Here is a 22,508-nt window from a genome sequence, read left to right as displayed (position 1 = left end):
CTGACAGTTTTCAGGTCACAGCATGTTACACCTCAAAATGCTACTGTATGTTTTCCATCACGGCGGTGGCTGGAAAAAAAAAATGCTGCTTCGACTCCTTCTGGCCCGGTGGCCCAACATGAACCACAGAACCGTTATCATGGATTCCTTGTCAACAAGGTGACCGCAAAAAGGTGCTTAGGTGGGAACATTTTCACATGCTCTATCCAGAATGCAGATCCTGCGTTCACACTCTGATACACTGGGCCACATAGTAGTGGGTGCTGTCCTGACCATAGTATAATCATAATCACCATCATGATAACATTATGAGATCGGGCCAGAGCTACAGCTGAAGAAGGATAGGTGCAGCATGGTGGCTCTGTGGCTAAGGCTCTGTGCCTGGGGCTGGAAGGTTGCTGGTTCGGATCCTGTGGCCGGCAGAGGAATCCTACTCCATTGGGCCCCTGAGCAAGGCTCCGAACCCAACTGCTCCATGGGTGCTGTATAAATGGCTGACCCTGTGCTCTGACCCCAAGCTGCTCTCCCTGTCTGTGAGTCTCATGGAGAGCAACTTGGGGTATGTGAAAAGACAAATTCCTAATGCAAGAAATTGTATATGGCCAATAAAGTGATCTTATATATATATATTTCCTGCCAGGCACTTGGGTTATATACAGTTCTACAAGTTCAGTTGCTATGTATCCAATTATAATGCTTTAAAACGGGGAAAGGACCTGGGAACCTTTGAGGGAGTATGGTCGCATGGTTCTTATGCAAGTTAATTTCCCACCAGTGACTAGAGGGGCACTGCCACAGGTGCACATTTCCACTGGGGGGATTCCCCTCAGAAACCCCTCCCTCACCCCTTCATTCTCTTTCTACCGAGAGCACACCATTTCCGCCCGGTACTCAAATAATGCAAATAAACCTTCTGACAACACGTGGTAAACCCACAATACTTCCTGGATCACCGGATATTGCGTAAGTACCGTCACTGCACTACCGTGAAGCTACTCTACTCGTCACAGCAGCTGCCCAAACGTCCTTAGGAACTGCAGGAGTAGGAGCAGCTTAAGGCTTTTGTAGCATTGTCAAGGGCGTGTTGCACATGTTCAGCATCTAGGTTAACCAGTTTCTCTTTTTACCGTTGCGGTCCGGGCACGGATGTTTATTTTCGAGAGTTGCTTTTAAAGATTCCTTGCACTCATCATCAAGGACATTGGTATCGAGCACACGGACACGTGCTGTGTAAGTCAACATCGGTCTGCTCGCTGTCTGTGGGTGTAGGGTCACGCGTGTCTGATCCTGTCCTGCGTCTCAAGTCACCTGCGGTTTGAGAGGACCAGGGAGAGAATGGCCGGGCTGATTAATTTCGAAGACGAGAAGGAAGTGAAAGAATTCCTGGATAACCTGGGCACGGAGTACAGCTACCAGTGCCACAAGGAGAAAGACCCCGAGGGTAAGACCATTCGCCCAGGAGAGGTGTTGACTGGGATGCGAGGCTGGGGGGGGGACTATTATTGCGACCCGTGTAGACTCAACACGCAAGAACTCGCGATTCGGAGAGCTGCATCTCCATTGCTCTCCTGTAGCCAATGTGAGAATAGTCGATGATAAACATCCACTGCATGACTCCGGATCTGCCCAGGTTCGACTCCCTCCACCTCCACCCCCTTTTTCACACTTGGACTTCACGGACCAGAATTAGCTACAGCTCACTGCTAGACTTGTTGGCGTGACATAGGGTTGGGTAGTGCAAGCTCAGTGTTAAACAGGGGTTAATATTACTTTCGATAGCGTTTGGAAGCCCCAGGAAGCAAGATTTGTGTGTATTTATATGTCTGGGGCTCAGCATGAGTGAGGACGCTAGCGAGAAAGGGTGCAGATACTCCCTGAAAGAAGTGAAGATTTGTTTTTCTTTCATTTTCCTGCGTGTTAACAGTTCGAGGGCTGAGGTGCCTTTTCAGGCATTAATTAATGCAAACGAGAAACGAGGTTAGAAACAACTAATTGGAATCGGGTTAATTCACTGGAAGGGTTACCAAAACATAAGTTCTCTTTCTTTCCACTGTGTTTACTTTCAGGATATTGTACAAAAGTACAAAAACCTGCAGGCCCATTCCATAATTTTTTTTAAAACAAAGCCATTTCTTTGTTTACATTTTCTCAAGATCTGAACTTGTCACGAAGAGTTATTCAGTTTGTGTAGACGCCCACACAATAATGTTGTAGCTGACGAGGGCTACAGCACAGAAAACTGAGTTTTAGAGTGAGGCTTCAGCATGCTTCAGGCGCTCGTGATGTAGTTGCCACAGCAGTAGACGAGGGAGGCAGATGGCTTAGCGACAACCAGCAGCAGCCATGAGGGCCGCTGGACGGACAGTCGAGGGAGAAGAAGCGAAGACGAAGGGTCTCGGGGGAGCGAGAGCGCCCGAGCGCCCGCTCCACCGGGGCCGCTGCTGACTTTCCGGGTTTGTGTGTGTGTGTGTGCCCGTCAGGGTGCCTGCGCCTGGCGGATTACCTGGACGGCGTGAAGAAGAACTACGAGGCGGCCGCCCAGGTCCTCAGACACAACTGTGAGCAGAACGGCCACGGGGAGAGCTGCTACAAGCTGGGGACCTACCACATCGCCGGCAAGGGTAGGGCAGACATCGCCCCCGGCGCCTGGCACTGACGTACAGCTCCCTCACGCACGCTTATATACATACCCGCCACACAGCTCTCAGTGGGGAGGAGAACAGAGTGATGAAGCCAATTCAGAGAGGGGATTATTAGGAGGCCATGGTTGGTCAGGGCCAATGGGAAATTTGGCCAGGATGCCCAGGTTAGACCCTTACTCTTTTCTAGAAACACCTATATTTTCAATGACCACAGAGAGTCAGGACCTTGGTTTTACATCTCATCCTAGGACAGTGCCTATTTACAGTATAGTGCCCTGTCGCCATACTGGAGCATTAGGACCCACACAGACCGCAGGGTGAGCACCCCCTGCTGGGCCCACTAACACCTCTTCCAGCAGCAACCTTAGTTTTTCCCAGGAGGTCTCCCATCCAGGTACTGACCAGGCTCACACCTGCTGAGCTTCAGTGGGTTGCCAGTTGTGAGTTGCAGGGCGATATGGCTGACGTACCTGCGTGCACACATGTACACACCGTCTCCCTCTCAGCCCTTGTCTGCTTCCCTCTCTTCCCTCTCTCCCGGGTGCCTGTTCTCCCGCGCTCTCCAGGTGGGGTCCCTGCGTGTCTGCGCTCGGCGTACTCCTGCTTCCTGCGCTCCTGCGAGAAGGGGGGCAAGAAGCGGGCCGAGGCCTGTCACAGCGTGGGCCTGCTGGCTCACGACGGCCGCGCGCTGGAGGCCGGCCCGGACGCGGGGGCGGCGCGGAGCTACTACGAGCGGGCGTGCGGGGAGGGCCTGGCGGCCAGCTGCTTCAACCTGAGCGTGCTGTACATCACGGGGGCGCCGGGGCTGGCGAGCGACATGGGGCGGGCGCTGCAGTTCGCCCTGCAGGCCTGCCAGCTGGGCCACGTCTGGGGCTGCGCCAACGCCAGCCGCATGTTCAAGCTGGGCGAGGGGGTGCCCAAAGACCAGGCCCGGGCGGAGGAGCTGAAGAACCGCGCCAAGGAGCTGCACAGCCAGCAGAAGGAGGCGCAGCTGACCTTCGGGGAGTGAGGGCGTCTCCCGGGAGACTGGGGGGGGGGGGCTCTCTCCGACACCCTTGACCCTTCTCTACGCCCTCTCGCGTGGCCTTTGTGCCGCTGCCCTTCAGACAGCGTGCTCAGGCCTGCGTTAGTCCAGCCGGGGTGCAGACGAGCCCGGAGCTCCTTCAGAACCAGAGTCAGGAGAGCGCCTGTGTGGCTGCTGCCGGGGGGGGGGGGGGAGAGTGCTCCCCAGCTCCTCCCGCAGTTCGCCAGGGGCTCTGCCAGGCGGAGGCACACGGACCAGGACAGCGGCATCTCTGAACAGAACTGTGGAGCTGCTGCTGCATCTCTCTTCAGCACGGGAGCGCCCGCTCTCTTCTGAGGCCATGCGCTGTGTGGCACTGTCATCCGCCGCCCGGTTGTGTGTCCCTGTGGTGGTGGCGCGTGGTTAAAACCCAGCGTGGTCAGCCCTGCCGGATTGTTTTCCCTGACATACCAGCAGCCTGAGGGCACCTACTGCGATCTCTCATTGTAGGGGGCCCAGAGGGGATGTCTACTGAGCCTACGAGACATTAAAACACAGGGTGGAGAGTTTCTTCTGCGTGTCACTAACAGAATCCAAATAAAGTGTTTAGATTGGCCAGCTGCTGTGCCTTGATTTTGATTTTGCTACACCAATGTTTGTCACAAGTCATGTTTTTATCCTGTCTGTGAACTCATACATTTTATTTACTGTCTGTAAAGTTACTGATGGCAGGTAACCCTTCTGCGATTATAAACAGTTCATACAGCAGCGGTGAACAAACTGCATAGCAGAATCAGCCCAGACTTCTGATTATCTTTGTGTTTAGAAAGAAGTTTGATTTAAAAAATACTCTATAGCAGTACGTACAAGTAGTGTGCAGCTACCCTAATCAGTATCCTCACTTCACCACAAGGTGGAGCCAGAGCCCAGAATAATGGTACTGGGCCTCGGGGCTGTACTGAAGGACCATGGAGGAGTGGTCTCTGTCCAACATTCACTTTAATTAACAGCGACGTAGTGCTGATCACCGTCTGTTTCAATTTGCACGCTAAACAAGCAAAGAAAACACCAGGCTGGATCTGGGCTGGCTGTGAATGGCGAGGGCTCCAGTTTCATTGTTTCAGCATGAAGCCTCCAAGTCCAACCCCCGGGGGACAGCGAGGCTGCAAGTGAGACACCCCGCTTGTCCCACAGCGGGAAAGGGCTGGGATCCTGTAACACGGAGAGTGGGCAGCAGGTGTTAGCTGTGCTCGTTGGCATCGGAAAAGGGGAACCGGAGACGTCGTCCACTAGGTTTCCCGTTCGCGGGGGAGCCGGCGGGCGAGAGCCGATGAAGACACAGCAGGGTCTTCTCGTAGAGCCGCAACACAGGCACTGCCTCGGCGTCAGACCGAGACAAGAAAGGGAGCACTGGCGTGGAGGCCTGGCCCTCCGAGCCAGGAGCAGGAGGCTGGAATACGCGCCGCGGGCGGAGGGGTCCTGTGTTCCTGAGCTCCTGCTGCCTCGGCAAGCGGGCGGCTGCACCTGAGGAGACTGCAGGGTTCACCCCCACTCCCTGCCTGCGGGGGTCTGGCAGCCGGGCGCACCGGACCCGGGGCTGAACGGGGTGGGGGTCCTGGCTCACTGCCGTGGGAGGTTCCGGGGCCGAGTGGGGTCTCGGGTTGGCTCTAGAAACACGCCCGTCAGGCTGCAGGTGCGCAGCAGGATAGGAGCCCTTTGCCCAGTGTGGTTGTGCCCTTGTAGAAAAAGAAAGTGCTTCAAAGAGTGTGAACTCGCCGGACCTGTAAGCACAGGCTGCAGGAGTTGAGAAAACGCTTTCTCTGGGCACCACCCGGCAGCTGTTTCCCCTCCAGGTGGCGTGCTCTGGCCGGGCACCATGTGAAGCAGCAGGTCTCAGGCTCTGGGAAAGTCTTCAGGGCTCCCCTTTGGCACCCAGCTCAGGGATGCCAGGGAGTTCCTTCTCTTGGATGTTTTTATTGCTGTGGCTGATGGGCCTGGAATGTCAAGTTGGCATCGGTTAAATACGTCCAGTGGTCTTAACTGTGAGCGTGGGCCCCGCAAGGCCTTACATAGAAGAGCCTGGTACCCCTGAAGCTTCTCTGCTGGTGTGATGTAGGGCAAATATTCTGCTTTGTTTACAGAAAATATATCATTATTGGATTACAGTAGGGGCATCCAAACTGGGAATGTAGCTAATTAAACGTCTGGATCTCAGCCCGTAATTAGTTTAGATGTGATCTGTTCCAAAACACTCCAGCAGACTTTCAACTGCCGTTTGGGCTTTAGAAGGTGGTAATCTTTTCTCCAATCTTATCTCCAATCAAATTACTAGCGACCTCGCGGCTTTTACACAGCTGCCAGCTGGATGTGGTGGTGCATTTCTCTCTCTCTCTCTGTGCTCCTCTGTTCATTCCTCCTCTCTCTCTCTGTACCCTTGCTTTTAAAAACCTTTTTTAATTTTGTTCGAGGCGTGCGCATGCGTACACCAGCTCGCTTGCGCTGAGCCCGTGCCAGCGGCGCACGCGAAGGCCAGCCGGCTCAGCCGTAGCGTCTTGCGCCGAGGATTGGGGAAGGGGGCTGGCCGTGCGCGCGCGTGTGCGCGCACTCGCGGAGGGAGAGAAGAGGAGGGGGGGGGTGGGTTGAGCTGAGCGCGAGGCTCCTCCCGTTGCAACCGCTCGCTCTCACTGAGACCTGAGCGCTGCACGAGCAACAGGGCACAGCTGCGCCAGCCGCAGTCGCCGTATTCACATCCAGTGCCGAGTGTATGTGAACATCAAAGAAAAGGCGTTTAGGCAGAAACTAGGATTACATTTCCGCAGGGAGCAGCGGCCTGATTCAGCAGGTCAGTATCTCTGCGTCTCGCTAGCGGAGCGGGTTATTTTGGTTCAGTTTGCCAGGAGATGCGCTTTTCCCCGGGATTTTCAGTTGGCGAGCCTGACACTTTGAATTAGCGGGGCGCCCCGCTGCTTCGTGGACCGCCTGGTTCCGTTTTCCTCTCCCCGACCCGTGTACCGCTCTCGCCGCTGTCCGCCGTGCCGGTGCATCAGCGGTCTCCGGCCGGGTGGCACGCCGCGGCGTGTGCGCCTCTTCGCCCCCTCCGTGCGTCTCTTTATCCGCCCCCCCCTCCAACCCGGCCTCGGGGCTCGGGCTACGGATGTGCCCGGCTTGCGGCGGCGTCCCCGTCCCGCCCAGATCCGGGGAGTGTCTCGGCCGCGGAGGGTGGCTGGAGCTGCGGGTCACACAACAAAAACGCCGAACAGAACATAAATAAAAGGAGAAGCGCCTGGCTCCTGGTGTCGGCGTTTGAAATGCAAAGCCGGACCAATTAGAGAACAGCTAGTGAGCACGGTGCGTGGTGGGTTCAGGCGTGCGGTGCACCCTACTGTCTGAGGCTCGCTCGCCCTCCCACGTATAGCATGACAGCCCCGTGTTTTTTTATATTAATTTCATGTTGGAAAGTAATGAAGGGATCCTTTTTTTAAATCGCTGCGACGCGAGGCTTGGCGGGGCCGAACTTCTCTCGGTTCTGCGTGATCCCGGAGCTCAGAGGCTTGAACCCGCGGGGTCGCGTTTGTAAGACGAGCGGAGACCGTGCCCAGGGGCGAGTCCCCCGTGGAATTTGTGCTGGGGAATAGCAGGTATCTGACAAGTCCTCTGTGGGAGACTGATACCAGCGAGGATTTCTTTTGAACGGTCACACGGTCATGGCCGTTTCCGAATCCGTTGCTAAATACACGTGCCCTGCGGACAAGTAAAAAAGTTCTGAACGGTAACTTATTTAAAAAAAATAAATAGCAGTTTTTAAATGGTTTCCCCTAGACGTGTTATTTGAAAACCAGCTATGCAGACGGTTTTTTTTTTGCTTCACCCGACGCATATTCCTTAGAAACTAATGACTAATGCAGAGCTGATACCACCCTGCTTGTAAACTGCTCTATCTCACAAAGAGATTGAAGTAACGGCCTGTTTTGTCTGCACAGCATAAAGGACAAGATATTCCAGTCGTGAACTCTGCAAAAGAGTTTTTTTTTATTTTCTTTCGCTCTGCAGAAGAGTACGCGGTGTAAGATTCTAAAGAAGGGAGATTCTCGGAAGCGACAGGTTCGTCTCCAAGGGGACTTGTTAAGAGCCTGGCCTTGCTCGCAGCGAGCGGGTCTGGAAGTGGGCGACGGTCCTGTAACTGGAAGGTTGTGGGTTCGAATCCCAGGGGAGACGCCTCATCCGCCCTGCTCCGGTAAAACAACCAAACGCCACTCGCAGTGGGTAAGAGTGGCAGCCAAGTGAAAAATAATGTCAGCTGTGAAGGGGTGTTAAAGCCATGGGCCAGTCAGAGCTTGGAGGCTGATGTCCACTGCAGGCGGGTTCTGTAGGTGAAACAGGCCACATTCCAGTATTTAACACGGAAGAGAGGGAATCGTCGGGAGATTTCATCCGTCTCGCTGGAACGCTCTAGCCAGGCCCTTCCCCTGCGGCAGTATCCTCTCCGTGTTTTTGTGTCTGTGTTGTCCGACACCAGAGTTTTCTGCCTTCCCAGGTAGGCCGGCCCGGAGCTTCGGTCAAGCTGGCAGGCGTTTGAAGGGCGCGTGCCCAGGGCTGGGAGGGAGCACAGCGGCTCGCAGAGACGCCCGCGGGGCCAGCGCTCTCACGGGCGCCTGTACGCTCTTGGCTTGTGGCGTTGAGCCTGGTGCTGTCACGTTCCGTTCAGGTTGCTGGCGGGGCTGAGGCAGTTGAGCTCCATCTCACGTCCCTGCTTGGTCATTCCTGAGGGTGCGGGGTGACCACTGTCGGATCCCCACTCCTCCCTTCACTGCGCCCCCCCAAGCCTGGACCACCCCCCGTGTGGCTGACGTGTCGGTACAGCCCTGCAGCCTTCCGGAGGATTTGATCCTGTTCAGAAATGACTGAGCTAATCCACCCACTAATAGGTAGTTCACGGATACTTAAAAAAAGATTATTGGTAATCTTCAAGACGACACACAGCTCTACGGTATTTAGTTGCAGGTAGTTTGTGTTCCGGTGACCCAGGAGAAGAATTGCCCTGTTTGTGCGCTGGTTATTATATGTGATTGTCAGGAGCTGAACTGCTTTTTCAGAAACATTGAATTATTGATTTGTTCTTGTTTAGGGACTAAAGGTTTATTATTATGTGCTATGGAACTGGTATGCTTGTCAGTTTTTGGGATATTTTCAGTTTTAATTTCCCTGTCTTCGGGAACTGGGCAGCCAGCTGTAGGTGTCAGAGTTTTGTTTGTCTTTTTCTTGAAGGGGAACGAATGTTAAATCTTACTGGAGTGATAGAAAATTGTATGACCTGATAAAAGTTCACCACTTCTACTCCTACAGCGGAGTGTGTAATCTAGTCTGAAGTCATGGTGCAGATTCGCAATGTTACAAAGTTACTTCTCAAGTGAGATTTCTCCATTTTGAAACCCATTGTTAAATGAGGCAGTAAATGAGGCTTTAATGAATTTTATTTAAATGAAAGCTTCTACCGTTCATCGTTGTGTCCAGTGGGAATACTCGTTATAATGAATAGTTTACCCTCCACAAGAAAGCAATTGTTTTGTGTCCAACGTAGGATCATATTTTTAGACTGTTTTATGCAAAGACTAATAAAGAGACATCTCAAAATTAAATCACGAGATACTTGAGCATGAATGCTGCTAAAGATCTGTGTACATAGGCACTGTAGGAGCATATATTTGAGTACAAAGGCAATCTTTCTGTGTTAATCCTGACATCACAACGTTCCTTGTCAGTGCAGGCTGATGAACTGGGGCCCAGGGGCGGACCGAACAATACTTTCAGGCACACGCTGAAAGTATTTATTCTCAATGAAGCTTCTGATTTGAGAAACTTTTAAACAGCGACCAGCGTAGGGACAATCTAACTTGACTGAGCTTCACACTTCAACTACAATATGGCGGGGGGGGGGCAACAGTGTTTGGGCTGTTGAGCCCTGTTCGGGTACGAGGCTCCCACAGACAGCAGAGACGTTGTGTTTTCTCTCTTCAGCGTGGAGTTAGGCTCTGCTTGTCCCACTGCAGCCGGCGCAGGCTGCCGCAGCTCCTAGCTCGGCGCTGAAAGCACTGCTCGAGTATAAAACGCAAGCCGGCCTCCGTGGAGCGAGTCCGTCCGGCAGCCTGCCGTTCGCGGAGAAGGGAAACGGTCACGACTCCTTTTGTACGGTGTGCGTAAGCAGGGACCACGTTTTAATTTCTTCGAGCTGGTGTTGGGTTTGGTGTTTCCTGGCGGCACCCTTTTTGAAAGTGTGGTTGATAGCCCGGGGTGAAGCATTACAGCACCCGAGAAAGCTCTCGCATGAAAAGAGTGAGCATTCCTGTGTGATTTCCAACTGGGGGAAAGAAGTCTCTGTTTACATGGTTAAGGATTCTGGCCTGTTTTTTTTTTGTTTTTTTTTTTACAGGCCTCAGCTGAGGAGATTGTTAATCGTATCAGTCGGGTTCGCATGGCGCATGGGTTTTGGTTTTAGAAAACACTGCAGTTTATAACTTGCAGCAGATGATTGTTCATCTTTGCACTGTAAACGCTTTTGGCCGTTTCAATCACTTTTCCTTTCTTAGTCCAGTCTTCCTCGGAGGCAGTGACGGAGTTTGACTGCTTTGTGAGCTTCCCCCCCCCCCCCCCCACCCTTCAGATCTGGCTTTCTGTCTGTACGAGGTTGTTGACCAGTTGGCCGTGCCGTTCCTGCTCTGGCACTGAGGTGGAGTGGGAGCAAGAGCTGTACGGTACGTGCCGCAGGGTTTGTCCGCCACGGTCCCTGAACTCAGCCCACAGACACCACTGGGGATTAATGCTGAAGAGCTGGGATTCGCAGATGCTTTCTCTCCACTTGGTTTTATTGTGTTCCTCGTAATTAAAAGCATGTCTTCGCTTTTGGTCTCACGCAAGTGCTTTGTGTGTTTGCGTCAGGCCTTTGTGGGAAACTGCTATTTCATAGTAATGGGAGCTTTCCGTCTCCTGTGGTTCTGTGCCTGAAGATTATCTGAATGGAAGGGGGGTGGTGCAGGGGCAGTAGGGCAGGTTATTTTAAGATGCAGGGTCATTCTGTGTGGAATTTCTGCATGGCCTCAACATCTGCCCGCCAGAGTTGAACTCCAAAGCCTGAGACATCTTGAAGCTCAGCTCATCTCCAAGGGCCTTTTTGGTTAAAGTTCATCTGACGCAGTATCCATTACGCTGCTGGTAAAAGGTGGGATTGTAAAAGGTTTAAGAGAATTTCCCCAACAGAGTGCTCGAGTCAAACTGCCGTAAAGCTATACTACAGCCATCCAGAAACGAGCAGTGTTGTAAGCCCTACTTTATTTGCAAGCTCTTTTTTTATGGAGTTTTGCACCAGTGAAGTGCTGTGTGCCAACGCCACACTGCCCGCGGTGCCGCATGTGATGTATGACCTGAGCTTTTGGACACCCTCAGACAGGAGATGAGCTCAGCGCATCCTAACCGAGGAGGGTAGATCGCTGTTGGCACGGCAACATAGGAATCAGACCAAGGGACTCCCCTAACACTACTCAAGCATTATATTATGGCCTAGAGGAAATTCAGCTTGCATCAGCTGTAGAGGTTAGGCTTAATAAAACCTTTCAATTTCAGCATCGCTGTGCCAGGGGAATCCATTTTTGTTTTCATTTATAACACTTTTAGTTGTGGCGTTTTTCTCGGGATGAGTCAGCAGCGCAGTGGGTTAGAAATAGAGCTCAGAGACAGCGTTTTCTCCTGGTCTGTAACAGTCTGTAACCGTTCTCTAGTGAGACTCGGCGTATTGCGTCTCTGCAGGTATGCCTGGTCTAGTCAGGTCTGTTTATTTTGGGGATCAAAGTGACTGGTGCAGCGGGCGCAGTCGTCACTGATTTGGAGCGATAACAGCTGGTAGAGCTCAGCCTGTGCCAAGTGTGCCAGCTGTGTGCAGAGAAAGCAGCTGCACGGTGGAGACAGTGTGCTACTGTGCTGCAGTGCAAACAGGCACGACCGGCGTTAGAGAGGAACCACAACAGAGCACAAGGAGGAGGATCATTCTCTTTATTTTGCACCCATTTGTGGATTTTAAACTGCTGCCGTTTCCTTGGTTACTGTGAGTTTTTTGGTATTTTTTGCTAGTTTGGTGCTAGTTGTGGCTAGTTGAAAGCTCTGGTGCATTATGTTGTTGAGATACAGAAGCAGAATGACTGCTGCCATAGGTGTGATATACTGTAAGTGTTCAGTCTGTGAATAGAACGTTCTCTTCTGCTTCTACTTACTGTTGTGCAATAATTGAAATTGGATCTTAAACTTCTTAATGAGTCTTTGTGCTGCGTGACTGTGATACAACGGTAATGTCCCACTATATATGGGGTTCAGAAATTTTATAAATGATGATATATGATGAAATTTTACGTGGATTTCTCCATGTTCTCCACAATGGATATGACAAGTCAGTAAAACAAGCCACTTTCTGTATTTATCATTTGTGATTAATTAATGTAAATATAATCTTGTAGCTCTGATTTGCACACTGTACATTTTTATTTAGATATTAAATTGTAAATTAAAATATTACCTTATCTTCCAGTAATACACTACCATGCAAAATATTACTGCTGCTTAAGTATTACTGCTGCTTAAGCAGCAGTAATATTTTGCATGGTAGTGTATTACTGGAAGATAAGGTAATATTTTAATTTACATTTTAATATCTAAATTAAATTAAATTTGATAATCAAAACAGTTGAATTTTGTCCTTTTCGTTTTAGAATTTGGTAGAAAGCACCATTTTACAAACGTTTGTATAAAATCATTTAAAAAGAAAACATAAAAAAAATTCCACCCTCATGGCAATTTTTAATTCTGGAAAAGTTTGTCAATTTCCATGAGTGAGGTCATAACAGGACAAGCAGCAGACTGTTAAGTTACTGTCTGTACAGGAAAGGCCATGAAATTAATGTCCTTAAGAGGAAAAAAAAAGTCAATAACCCTAGTATTGAAGTACGGACTAATTGCACAGTCTAGTGTAATTGTGATTAGACTAAAAGTTTCACCTTTTTCTTAAAAACGGTGGTTGTTCTCAGAAGTAAATCTATCCAGGTTCATATTTATCAGTTCTAAAACAAAATATAAAGTTAACAATAATAGGCTTTCCCTACTAGTAACTGGTACATTATGTTTTGAAATCAATTAATATGTAAAAACAATGCCTGGGCTAGCCAGTTATTGTCTGCTTTACCTAGTTCAGCAAGATCCTGAAAATGTTACAGAAACAAGTATGGGCTGGGTCCCTGGCATAACATTCATATTTCTCAGTATTGGATGCATCCAGTCACTGAGCCCTGAGATCCATGTTTCTTATCTGCTGCTTTAGTAGGGTGGGGGCAGGCACTCAGAAAAGTGATAACTACAGGTTTTGCAGACTGGGCCGTATTGTTTTCAGTTGTGGCAGCAGCATCTTGTGTCCGGATCCCCTCAGATCTCAGGCACTGAGCACAGCCGGGCCAGGTCTGTACTGGGGTGAGAGAGCTCCATGGAGACGCAGGTTACTGCTGTAGATGGAGTTGGTGGACCAGTAGGAGGAACTAATCCGCCTGTACCAGAATTTCTCATTTCTAATCCAATGCCCCGATATGGTGTCTGAGGACACTGCTGTAGAAGTTGTCCTTTGCGTCGGATTTTAAACTGAATCCGGACTGCTTGGTCATTAACTATCCCATGGTACTTGCAGAGAGAGTAGTGGTGTTGGTCCCAGTGTCCTGACTGAATCCGTACAATCTGGCCTTCCTAAAGATTCCACTTAATTCAGCTGGTGAATTGTTTCTCATGCGTTTGCTAGGTCTGCTGCACAATTGGGCTGCTAGCACATAATGGCTGCGGTTTGCCACCCAGCTGGATAAAGTGGGCTCTTTTCTGTGCACAAGGTGCTTTGAGGTCCTTTGGGATTCAAACCACTATATAAATACATGGAATGAATTAAGATGGATTGGCTGTAGGTCACAGGGAAGTTCTGCTGTAACTCTTGGCACTACTTGCAGCTTGCAGAGAGCGGTGCCATTCAGAACGCGTTATCGTTAATGGGGGTGTGGATTGGTAATCAGTGATCAATCAGCCAGCTACTATGGGTACTGCTGGTACCATTGTTTTCAGAAGACTTGAAACGGCTGATTTACAGGTAATAGCTGTTAAATTCAGAGTGATCACTGACGGATTTGAAGATCACTCTCATTCTTGAAGTGGCGTGTCTCCGTGAGCGTGCTCAGTGCTTACAGCATGCCCATTAAATGTGGAGGCAGTCTGCAGCTTGCAGCAGGTTTGAAAGCTCAGCCTTTCATCTCCCTGCTGCCGACCCGTGTTATAAACATTTCACGGTTTCATGGAGCCCTCAGCGCTGTAGCAGTTCTGCGCCGATTGTAGCACGATCCTGGCAGTGCTAGAGCACAGATTACAGACTTGTGTGCTGAGCAGTTCTTAACCTTGTTTGCCTTTGTTCCTAAACGCTCTCCTCCCCCCTAGTCGCCCAGCAGCGTAAACGTGATAATGGCTGGGTTGAAAAAAGTTGTTTTCTAAAATGTGATTTGTCTGTCTCCTGTCTGTGCTCGGGAGCTGGCAGAGGCAGCGGTGTCGGAGCGAGGGGCCGGCGTGAGTGGTCTGTCGCCGCTCCTGGCTGCCCTGGATCACACGCTTTCTTTGACCATGCGTGTGCGCTGCAAAGGCCTGCTGTGCTTAAGGTTGTTGCTTCCTGTTTTTTTAGCTTTTAGTTCCTTTTAGACTAATATTCCAATCCCTAAAGTATTTTCTGAAAGTATGGACACATAGAGGATTGCGGAACTCTTCCTTCTCTGATGGAAACCTCAGTTCACATATAATAATAATAATAAAAAAAAACTTTATTTTATATAGCGCCTTTAAAGGTGGCTTCTCAAAGCGCTTTACAGGATGACAGCAACAATAAAACATATAACATCTTCCTACAGTGCAGAAGAGTTTCAGGATGGCCGTGAATTTTGTTACCTGGTTAAGCATCCTTCTCTCGAGCGCAGTCGGGAGAAGGCCGGTCCGTACAGTGTCTTGAACACACTGTGCGTGTGGTAAATCCCCGGATGTCCGTCTGCTAAAACTGGACAGAGTGGCCACATTCCAGAAAGTGTTGTGGGCTGTCGCAGAGTGTGGTGTTCGCCAGGGACCCGGCTGCTGATTGAAATTCCAGTGCGATAGTCTTCCGTCATGTAAACCCTGCTGGCACCTTACTGACAACTGCTACTCCTTGTCCACCCGCGCGCTGGAGCTGAGCCAGGGTGGCTGGAGGGACTTTGAAGGAAGAAAGGCAGAGGATCAGGACAGTTGCAAGTGAGAGGAGGCCATTTGGCCCGTTAAGCCTGTTTTATCACGGCTAATTGAAGCTAATTGATCTGAGGATCTCATCCTGCTGCTGCTTGGAAGAATCTGGGGTATCGACAGCGTGGCTGGGTTTTGCGTAGGAGGGTGAGCTGAGCGACTGATGTCACACACAGTGAACATGCTGAGGAGCCAGCAGCAGTACAGTATGTCTGTGAGGGGTGAAGACTGGAAAATTGTGGATCATGCAGTTGTAGATAGGTTAATGTACAATGATGCAAAAACGATCATGTCCGTCTCATCTTGCCTGAATGCTCATCCACTATAACAAATTTGCAGAAAAACCACCCTTGCAGTATAGACATGCTAGTTTAAAAGCAGTGCTATGAATGTGGTTGAAAACAGCAGTTCCTATTTTCAATATAACACTTAGCATCCCTTCCCCTCTTGCTTTCGCACACAGTCACACAGTTCTAGAGGCGTAGCCTAAGTGTTTCTTATTGGGGTTAATTGAAAAAGCCAAGGAGCATATTTTCAGTTCAGAGCTACTGGACCATCGCTCAGTGTTGGAAGTTTTAAATGCATTCATAAGATATCACTGTATTTGTTGAAAAGTACATGATGTATATATTTTTAGCTCTACATATTAAATTACATCAAAATGTTAAAAAGAGACATATCCAAAAGCAGCCCTGCATCGGTCAATTCCTTTCCACCAATTATTTCACTTGGGCTTTTGGAAAGTCCTGGGCAGAAGTTACTGCCAGCTTTCCAGTACAAAGAAATCTCAGCTGTAGATGAAATCTGTCAGTTGTCCCTCTGTCTGAGACCCTGGTGGTGCTCCACTCCTCCGCATGTGCGCTCAGTGAAGCATGGAGATCAGTCGAAAACCGTGTCCTAACCTTGCAGACAGCCCAGCCCCGAGACAGCTTTTATTCAAGACCGCCAGGGCTGCCCCCAGCCTGGCTGACCCCCCTCCGTTCTGAGGAATAGTGCAGCGTGCAGGCTGGTACACACACATAGCTCCTGAGCACCGGGGGAGGAAAGAAAGGAACGGAGAGGCCTCTCTGCTTCTTAGGCTCTTTAATGTGGCAGGTGTCACGTGACCTCTCTCGCGTGAACAGCTCACAGCTCCTCCTCTTCGGGGTGTCGCAGTTGTCAAGGCCGTATTAGGAGGGACCGGCCATATGTCGGCTGTTCCACTGTCACACCAACTGCAGCCTCTCCGCACACTGCTGCACGTGTGTGTGTCCTGTGTCAATCTGTGCAGATCCAGTATTGCCTTGCCTGCTGCCGGCTCTGCTTCGCTGGTGTGATGTGCAAGTGCAGAGTGATCTGAGTGGAGGACTGCAACAGGTTGCTTTAAAATCCCCTTTGGAAAACAACTGTGAATATTTTCACAGATCATCTTGCAAAACAGTTTGCTGAATCCTTTAACAGCAGCACTTTATCCAAAACTCCACCTCAAACAGACAGCTGATAGCTAGTCAGCCACAATATGTTAAGGATATCAATAGGAAAAATAAGAATTTATAGACCAGATCTCCATTTTGTTTCCCTTATGTGTAACAGAGCTGTCTTTTCCCACCCCTTCCCTCACCTCCTACAGAAAGAAAAAATTGTTCATCATTAATTCATTTACAAGCACTTCCCTGAGGTTTTGTTGAAATAGTCTTCCTGAAACGCCCGGCCTGTGTTGTTTGTGAAAGGCAGCAGTCAGGGGCCTCACAACCTGTCCATCTCTTGCTTGGATCTGAAAACACAGTTGCTGCTCTGCAGCTGCAGCAGGCTTCAGTGTGGTGGATTGCAGGTGGTCTCTCTGCCAGACTTGAGCTGCAAAAAGCTGAGAGCGTTGCCTGCAGGTATCAAAAACATAAACTACACATGTACAGCTTGCACCACTGAACCTGAAGAGGAGCTTATGAGAAGGACTTCAGTTTATGTTGAAACATCGTTTTCATCTTCCTGGCATTGTGGGGAAGCAAATACAGTTTGGAAATGGAAAGTTGTGATATATAGGTAAAAGCATAGAATTTAAATTAAGAATTGTAAAGATACAACTGTGCAACATATAAGTCGGACTTAATTTAGAATAGTGTGGAAAATCTGAGTCATGGAGATGCGAGAGAGATCGCGCCTCTGGAATCACTCCAGAGAAGTCCATCAAGATACACTCCCAGGCCTAAAGGAATGCACTGCACTGACGGGCTAAAAGCACCGAACCCTTTTAAACTTGAAAAGGCAAGACTGAGGATACCTGATTCTTGTATTGGACCCAGCAGACGACACCAGGGGACACTAGTGGAAACGATGAGGAAATGCATTTAAAACTGAGAACAGGAGGCACTTCTTTCACAACACAAATGGTTGTGGGTGTCTGGAACAAGCTGCCCAGCCACGTTATTGAAGCCAATGTTCTGGTTTTCTGCGAGAAACGGTAGGGTGAGATCGTCTGATCAGTTAGCTTCTGAGAAAAGCAGATGAGCTACTTAGGTGGGGCAAATGGCTTCTTCTCCTTCATAAAAGTTTCTGTGGTGTAATGAGCTGGGAAACCCAGGACTAGCTGCAGGGCTTTCGTTCTCTGTTCCTGTTCCTTACTCACTCACTCCTGATTCACAGCCGCCGCTACCCGACAGTGAGCCCAGGGCTCACAGGTGCACACAGATCTGAGCTTGTTATTTAAACTGTGAGGCAGGATCTCTTGATAATGAACTTTGAAGGAGTGCTCATTTTGCGGCCATCGCCCAACCATTCAGATTTCTTTTTTCAAAAAAAGTGCTTTTTGCAGCATTTTTTAAACCCGATTCTGAAGTGCGAGTGCTATTATTCAAACCTTTTACAACCGTTTGATATGTGAAACATCCACGCTGGTTATATTATGCGTCCTTTTTGGCAGATGCAACAAATTCCCCAAATGCAAAATAACCCACACTGGCCGACAGGAGGCCCTGTGGCTGCAGCTTGGTCTGGCTGCCCCGATCCCGGAGTGATCGGCTGTTCTCTGGGGGTCTCCAGCCGTGCTCGTCAGACAGGGGCTCGGACCCCCGCTCCCAGCAGGGATGCGCGGTTGAGGGCGTGTTGCCTTTTCTGCACTTCCGCTTTCTTGCCCTCTCCCGTCGTGTCGGGACTTGTGAAGAGACGGTTGTATTTCTGTTGCCTCATCGTGCACGGCGAGTGGGCGTGAGAGCAGGGTTCAGAATCCTAAACAAACCCTGTCCAGAGTCAATGATTTTGCTGCTGCTGCTGCTGTAATTGTTTGCCTGTTGTTTTTGTGTGCTCAGAGTGCCGGGGATAAAGGCATCCAGTGATAGGCTGTTCCACGGCACAGCCTATTCTTTGGGAAGCAGTAGACTTTTACGCAGGGTGAGCAGAACAATGTCTTGTCTATTTTTAGCGTTGAAGCTAATGCTGGAGGCTCACGCATCCTATTAAGAGTTTGTCGCTTCAGATAAACAGCTTTTAATTGAACCATTAAGATGTGTTGTAACGCCTTGTGAAGGCACATGAAGGTGAGGGGTGTGGGGCTGGGACAGAGATACAGCTGTTCCCTCAGTCCGCAGCTGTTGCTTGGCTTCCAGTAGATTTCCTCTGTGTTCCGTTTGGCACGAACAGGAGGGTTCTCCCTCTGTTTACAGAGAGAAACACTGAAACCTTTTTATGCTGTAGATTTTTTAAAAAGGCATTCATTTACAAGCTCGCTGTCAGAATAAATAGCATTGCTTTTTAATAAAGTTTTTTTTCCCATTTAATGATACAGTGGTGAGCTCTTTTTTTAATATAAACCAGTATTTATTTATTTTTTTGAGGGACAAAAGTTGAACCAGGTTCATTATGATTTGCTTTGTGCCTTTATATTTTTCCTTGGTAAACTATTCTGAATTCTAATGAAGGTCTTCAACAGCTTTGCTTGTCTGCTCCAATGGTTTATTGTGAATCTAGGCAAACCATTGCTGCAGTGCTGGAGGAGCCCCATGAGAGATGTCTCAGTGCTTTTCATCATTAAGTCTTTATGGTTCTGTTAGAGGAAATGTTTTATTGTGTGAATTACACACATTTACAGCATTCCTGGGCCTTTATTAAATATTTATAGTTGGTGTTTACGGCACCAACTTTGGATGGAAAGTGCAGAAAACTTTACAGCAGTGGCATCTGATTCTACCCTCAGACATGGGCTGTCTGAAATGACACATTAGCCAGGCCTGCTGTTGACTTTAGTGGTGTAGGAGACGCATATGTGCCAACAGTTCAGCGCAAACATGCCTTTAATGAGTTCACATACATCAGTCTTTTTTTCCATAGCACAGCTAATTGAGGTCTGTTGTTAATTTACGAGAGGTTTTGTGAGTGCAGTATTTTGTATCCTAGCCACAATCCATGGCAACATTTATTTTGTTCTGCATTTAAAGTCACATAAAGGTAAGGAGACAATGGCATTAATTTTCCACAGAATGTGTTACTGTCCAGTAGATATGACTGTACAGCTGTTTATTTAAAAGAATGCTTGGAAATAACACTAGTAGTTGCTAAAGTATGCTCTTAGCATATCTTGCTGTATGTGGCAGCAGTGTGTGAAATTTTATTTGCTAAGCATCTGCAACATGTGTGGGTGTGTGTATTAATGTATCGAACACATTTAGTCTGTGTAGCTCATCTGATATAAAGCACTACATTTAGATGAAGAGAATATTCCACATTATATGCATTTTAAAACTGTGATTGTGACAGAAAAAAATCTCAATCTGCATTGGCCATTCAGTATTTTTTGTGCTTGTTGTACATTTGTTTAATGTTGTTTTCCGTTGCTTTCTCCATTGTCTGTATTTTTTCTTAAGTGTTATTATTTCACATGAGAGCTTGTTGCATGGCTTTGTTCTAACCAGAGCTCCTGAAATCCCTTATCTGAAGCCTCTCGGCTTCATCATTAGCTGTCAGTCTGATCGTCTGGGTTGGCCTAGGTGATGCCAAAAAGTCTTTTCTGGCTCTGACGTTTCCTTGCTTCGTCTTGAGACGACCTCACAACATTTTGTCCTTTCTTCCTCTCCCTCAAATCTCCTGTCGTGTCTGCCTTTCCTTCAGAACCTGCTTTGTGATCTGTTTCTTTCATGTCTGAGTGTCTCTTAATTTTGTCCACTGCCTGTGATATTCTTCATTCCCTGCTACTGGATTGCAAACTTTGCACAGCTCTTTACTTCTTTAAATAGACATTCACTTGGGTTCAGTCCGTCTGGCTTCAGTCTACATTTTGAACAATGCTGATTTTTACATTTAAAGGGGCTTGAATCGGATGTCATGGGAAGTTTTTTAAATGTTTATGAACACCAGATGTAAGCTTTTACTCCAGTAGGCCAGTTTTGTTTTGGTTATTTTACACTGGATACTACCGTCATTTTATTGACCCACTGTTCTAGGAAGTATCAGTGAAAGGTATTTGATTACATTCAAGACAAACACAGTCAGCTCTTCATGTAGCACAACAGCCCACATGCTTAGAACACAGGAAGTGCAGGACCCCTGAGACACATGTCTTTCTGTTAATGTGTGCTTTAAACTCCATTTTTAAAGATTTAATGGATCTAATCCAGTCCCTGGGTCAGAGGTTCAAGATCATTTTTATTATAACATTATTAAAAGCACACTCGTGAATAGCTTGTATTTTTCTTGTAAACTGGATGTTTCTGATATTTACTATTTAAAATTTAAATGGAATCCAAAATAAGGCTACAAGGTTTTTTTAATTTTTATCACTTTAATGCACTTTTTGGCATCAGGTATTATTCTTGTAAAAACAGTTATATGCAGTATAAAATGGATGGAAGAAGGGATGTTCCAATCAAGAAACTCATTCAATTAAGTGATTAAGCTTGGCTGCAGTGAGAGCCAGCAGGTGTGTTGCTCTTCAGGACTAGGACTGGGAAGTCTTGGATGAGTGTACACCAGGCTGATCTTGCTGGATTAGATAGCGTGGCAAAAGAGTTCAGAAACAGAGGGCCACACGTCGGGTGCTGCAGGGAACAAAAGTAAAGACTTGCCCGATGTGGATGAGTTTTATTTTGGGCCTGAGATTGTGGAGGATTTACAGTTAGAATGGTTTTTCAGTAGTACTTTGTGAATGTCTTACTGCATCTGTACTGTAATTTGTTTCTCTCAAACTCGCCAGTAGCTCTTAAGATACCATCTTATTCTTGAACACGATCATTACAATTACAGTGTTTTTCTGTTGTGGATTCACATGCATATATATGAACTTTTTGTAACCACACACCTTTTAAGACTAAGCTACAAGTTATGACAAGCAGAAAATGTCTTATAACTACCCTAAGTGAGCCAGCAAATTGCTTTCCTCTCTGCCTGCTGAAGAGAGTAGCTTTTCCAGTTTGTTGCCGGCACATTACAGCAACACAGTGTCTCGGAGAGCTGCCTCTGGGTGCAGAGCCACTTCAAAGGCAGGAGTGACAAGGGCTGGGCTGGCTGTGCCTCCTTATCCAGAAGCCCAGGCCGGGGATGGTTGTCGGAGAGAGGGAGGGAACGAGAGCGAGATCACAGGGCGAGCAGCGGATCTTGATCCGTACTTCAAACACTTCCGCTGATAATCGCCTCCGGCCTGCCCCAGCAATAGCATAGCCACGCTTAGAGCTTCTAGTGTGGATCATCTCAGAGAGGTGTCGATTAACCATAGCTTTCAAATGGCCTTCTAATTGGAGTCTGAGGAAGGGCATGCGCTACTTCAATATGGTGCTTCTTGTTCAAATGGAATTTAATGGAAAAAATGATTTTTTGTTCAACAGATTTAATAAAAAAATAAGTAATTTTGCAAAGTGAGAGAGTTCATTTACTCTGCTTATTTGCCTTAAGCTCAGCGGAATGGTGAATAAACATAAGAATACTGTGAAAAACTTCAAGCAGCCGGGCAGTTTGCCTAAAGTTGAAGTGGGACCTCCCTGAAATTTTGCATTTCATCTCTTTTCTCCAGATCTCTTATACCTGAAGGTAGTATTTATGCAATTTGACTAGTATAAGTGGCCAACAAAACCGCCCAGATAGGACAGATGTCTTTTTTTGTCTTTGTTTAGATTAGAACATACTGTGACTTCTGGCCAGTAATTCGCCCTTAAGGTTAAAATGTTTGGACTTTGTTTCACCAAGTCCATTGTCTTTCCCCCCCTGTTTCCTGCTGAGCTTCATGTGCGTTCCCTGCTGCAGTGGCAAGTCCTGTTTTCGCCCACTGTAGTCCTGTTTCTGCAGGTCTCGCTAATCCGCAACTAGCTGTGTGCTGCTTTCTTTCACACGGTGCCACAGGGCGTTTGGCCGGCTTCTGAGCCTGACGGCACCACCACCCTGAGAGGCAGGAGGGAAGGGCGCCATGTCTGCAGTGCATCACTCGTGACAAGCATGTGTGATCTCTTCGCACAGCACACAGCGCCAGGCCGCTCTCTGTCAAACGCAGGCGCTGGCGTTTATGAGCTCTGCCTCCCCCCCTCCCCTACAAACACTGAATGTTCTGTGTACAGTATACCTGTTTTACTCATCCTTTAGTGGGCAACATC

The 22,508-nt window shown here is 48.4% G+C and overlaps 2 protein-coding genes across 3 annotated transcripts in view; both read left to right on the top strand.

The window, feature by feature from the left end:
- Nucleotides 1-978: 978 nt before the first annotated feature.
- coa7 (cytochrome c oxidase assembly factor 7) lies at nt 979-4,263 on the top strand. Its single transcript, XM_088926570.1, has 3 exons — nt 979-1,441; nt 2,481-2,621; nt 3,209-4,263. Exons 1-3 carry the CDS (start codon nt 1,336-1,338, stop codon nt 3,649-3,651), a joined length of 690 nt encoding a protein of 229 aa, XP_088782696.1. The 5' UTR covers nt 979-1,335; the 3' UTR covers nt 3,652-4,263.
- A 2,065-nt stretch (nt 4,264-6,328) lies between these two features.
- ralgps2 (Ral GEF with PH domain and SH3 binding motif 2) overlaps nt 6,329-22,508 on the top strand; it is a 110,527-nt gene continuing 94,347 nt past the window's right edge. For both annotated transcript variants that reach the window (XM_088927123.1, XM_088927122.1), the window contains exon 1: nt 6,329-6,487. The gene's annotated coding sequence lies outside the window, so the exon portion shown is untranslated. The remainder of the gene's footprint in view (nt 6,488-22,508) is intronic.

The sequence above is a fragment of the Atractosteus spatula genome, chromosome 11 (assembly GCF_055471065.1).
Source record: "Atractosteus spatula isolate fAtrSpa1 chromosome 11, fAtrSpa1.hap1, whole genome shotgun sequence".
Classification (NCBI taxonomy): Eukaryota; Metazoa; Chordata; class Actinopteri; order Semionotiformes; family Lepisosteidae; genus Atractosteus; species Atractosteus spatula.
This window is presented reverse-complemented; position numbering and strand designations above follow the sequence as displayed.